This window comes from Anticarsia gemmatalis, chromosome W (genome assembly GCF_050436995.1).
Source record: "Anticarsia gemmatalis isolate Benzon Research Colony breed Stoneville strain chromosome W, ilAntGemm2 primary, whole genome shotgun sequence".
Taxonomy (NCBI): domain Eukaryota; kingdom Metazoa; phylum Arthropoda; class Insecta; order Lepidoptera; family Erebidae; genus Anticarsia; species Anticarsia gemmatalis.
Window position 1 is genome coordinate 6,463,701 of NC_134775.1, and position 2,972 is coordinate 6,466,672.

At 51.8% G+C, this 2,972-nt stretch overlaps 1 protein-coding gene across 1 annotated transcript; it reads right to left on the minus strand.

Moving 5' to 3' along the window:
- Nucleotides 1–388: 388 nt before the first annotated feature.
- Nucleotides 389–2,616, minus strand: LOC142985869 (uncharacterized). The gene is made up of 3 exons (XM_076134113.1): nucleotides 1,034–2,616; nucleotides 731–936; nucleotides 389–631 (listed from the first exon to the last, which is right to left on the minus strand). Exon 1 carries the CDS (start codon nucleotides 2,614–2,616, stop codon nucleotides 1,192–1,194), a length of 1,425 nt encoding a protein of 474 aa, XP_075990228.1. The 3' UTR covers nucleotides 389–631; nucleotides 731–936; nucleotides 1,034–1,191.
- Nucleotides 2,617–2,972: the final 356 nt, after the last annotated feature.

A 2,972-nucleotide genomic window follows, 5' to 3' on the forward strand; every position in this document is an offset into this window, starting at 1 on the left:
TCCAGCAATATTTCACACGTTTCTCTGTCGTTATTTGTGTAGGTGCCGTCTGCTTTCTTAAGAGTGCCCAGAAGATTCGGGTTCCCTTTGGAAAGTATTTTCTTTATTCTTGCGGCTTGGTTTGTCGAGTCTATGTTGCTACAGAAGTTGTGCCAAGATTCCGTTCTTCGAAATCTGATGCGCTTCTTATAGTGTTTTTGTGCATTTTTATATTTGTCCCAGGCCTCAGTGGTTCTGGTGTTTTTTGCATGGTTAAAAAGTGTCCTGAGACCCTTTCGTAGGCGTTCAAGTTCCGGCCCCCACCACGAACTTTTCCCGGGGTCTTTGGATATTGAAGTGGGGCATGCTGAATGATAGCTATTCAGCATGCTTTTGGTTAAAAGTGCTACGTTTAAATCTATATTATTAGTACTGAGAGTGACGTCAGTTACTGGTCCGTCACTTAGTGCTTTAGTAAGTAAGTTTGTGTACCTTGATATATCTGTTTTTCGGGGGTTGCGATATAGGTCAGGGTCTTTTTGCTTGTGTTGAATTTGAAAGCACACGCGGCGGTGGTCTGCCAGTGATGGCTCGTTTGATACGTGCCAGCCCGCAATCAGATTTGCAGCCGCGTGTGTTGCCAATGTGATGTCTATAATGGTTTGATACTTTGAGCTTACAAAAGTGGGTTCAGTACCCCTATTTATAATGTTTAGGTTTGTTTGAAATAGGTATTCGGCTAGTGACTCACCTCTTTTGTTGGTATCCTTACTTCCCCACAGAGGATGGTGTGCATTACAGTCTGCAGCGATGATCAGCTCCCAGTCTTGTGTTTCGCAGTGTTGTACAAGTTCGGCCAGTTCTCTTGTTGGAGTTTCGCCGTCGCTCGGCATGTACACTGAGGCTAAGACTAGGGTTGTGTTATTTTCTGTGTGGATTGTCACTGCAGTGAGGTCTCTAGAACAGAATTGGTTTAGTAGCGTGGTTGTTATGTTGTTGGGCATGAAAATGCAGGTTCTCGGTTTGTCGACTGAGGGTTTTACCAGTAACTTACCGCAGATATTGCTTAGACCGCAGATTTTGTTGTTTCTGATCCACGGCTCCTGGATCAGGGCGACGGTCTTGTTGTTAACCTCCAGTGCTCTGCGTAGAGTGGCCGCCGCTATTTGTTTGTGCTGGAGGTTGGTTTGTATGATGTTTAAGTTAAGGGGACTACGGGCTACGCAGGACGTCATCTTCGTCACTGGTAGTCCCCTTGTTCTGCGGCGGCGGGTCTGTCTCCATCTCGCTCGAACCCTGTTGGGGAGCAGAGGTGGACGGCTCGGGACCGGATGCGGCCCCCTCCGTTGACTCCTCCGTCGCCGTTGGTCTGCTGCTGCTCGTAGCTTGCTCCTCTGAGGTGAAGAACCTGATGTAGCCACTCCCAGACATGTGCGCTACTCGGCGATCACGGTCCAGGATGGCTTGCTTCTGGTCCTCAGGAATTCCAAGGATAAGATGCACTATCTTCTCCTTGGAGTTTACCTCTTGTGGTTTGTCATCCACCGTCATGTCGTAACACTGCCAAGAGTCCACTTTGTACCAGGGGTTCTGGGCACAAAGGACTCTCTGCAGTGTAGCAGCTTCGGTGATGCGGGTGTGTATGAGAAGCCCAGCCTTCAGCTTCTTTTTCATTTCTGACTGCTTAATTACAGTCAGAGTGGTTCCGGGGACTGGCGACGCAATGTTCCCTATTTCTTTGCCCAGCCAGTCGAGAGCGTTTGTGTCCTCACACCACATCGCTAAAGCCCCGTCCAGGAGGAAAGGGCGGCCGCGGAAAGATGGAGCATGTACACTCGGAGATGGCGGAGCCAGTACAGCTTGCAGGATGCTATCATCGATAGCTTCCCTCAGCTGATCTGCCTGGCTTTGCGAGAGGTCCCTAGGCGGGACGGTGATAATCGCTACTCGCAGATGCGATTTGTTCGCATCCGCGTAGCTCATCGCCCGCTTCGGTTTCGCGTCGGTTTTCGCGCGTTTGGCTTCCCCTCTGGGAGACTGAGTATCGTCCAGACGAGACCGCTTCGAAGAAGCGCGCTCGTCCGGACCATCCCCAGTCCCAGACTGCTCCTTTTCAGGTGCAGTGGGAGCCGTCGCAGCGTTCCGCCGACCACGAGTTCCTCTCGGTGTCCGTCTCTTACTCGACTTGCTGGGTGGTGGTGGTGGTGGTGGTGCTGGTGGTGCCGTTTTAAGCTCTCCTGAGGTGGAGGGCTGAGGGTCGCGCTGCGTTGCCGCTGCTGCGGTTACCGTCTCGGCTTGTGTTGCGTTTTTGGACTGAAGGTGTTCCCTTCTCGCGCGCCTGTTGGGGCGACGGCGTTCCGGTAGTTCCTTCAGCCTTTGTTTGGATTTTGCAGGGGCGGTAGGTTCCCTTTTGCAAGGTCGCTTATGAGCGGCTACCGTCCACTGCGAAGTATTTCCCTTTTCGGGTGACGAGGAGATGGCCTCGGCGAGGCCAGAGAGGTCCAGGCTTCCGCCTGGTTTTGGGCACAGTTTGTCCCCCCCAGAGTACGTGGGACGGACCGAGCTAGGCTCGGTGAGGGATTCTCCACTATCAGTGGTACCCTCCTGGGGTAATTTTCTGTTTAGCTGTGCTTTCATTTTAGGTTTTTTGGGCGAAATTGGCATAGGATGCCAGAAGAAGAGGGGAGAAGAGAAGAAGAACTCACACTACCCGCCCAAGGTAAGTGTGGTACAATTTTTTGGGGGTATTTGGTGCCCCAAGGCTCTGTGTGCCTGAGTGGATAATGCGCCGCCACGGTTCGGCTATGCGGGATTGGTTTAGGGATAAGTGGGATAGGAAAAGGTTTGGATATAGAGTACCGGCCAGAGGTTTTTGTTGTGCCAATTACAGAGGATAACGGGCAGCAACCTCGAGAAGGATAGTCCACTGGCCTTGTTTAGGGGATCTTTGCGACTTGCGCTACTCCCTAAACCATTTGCTAGACCCGGCATCG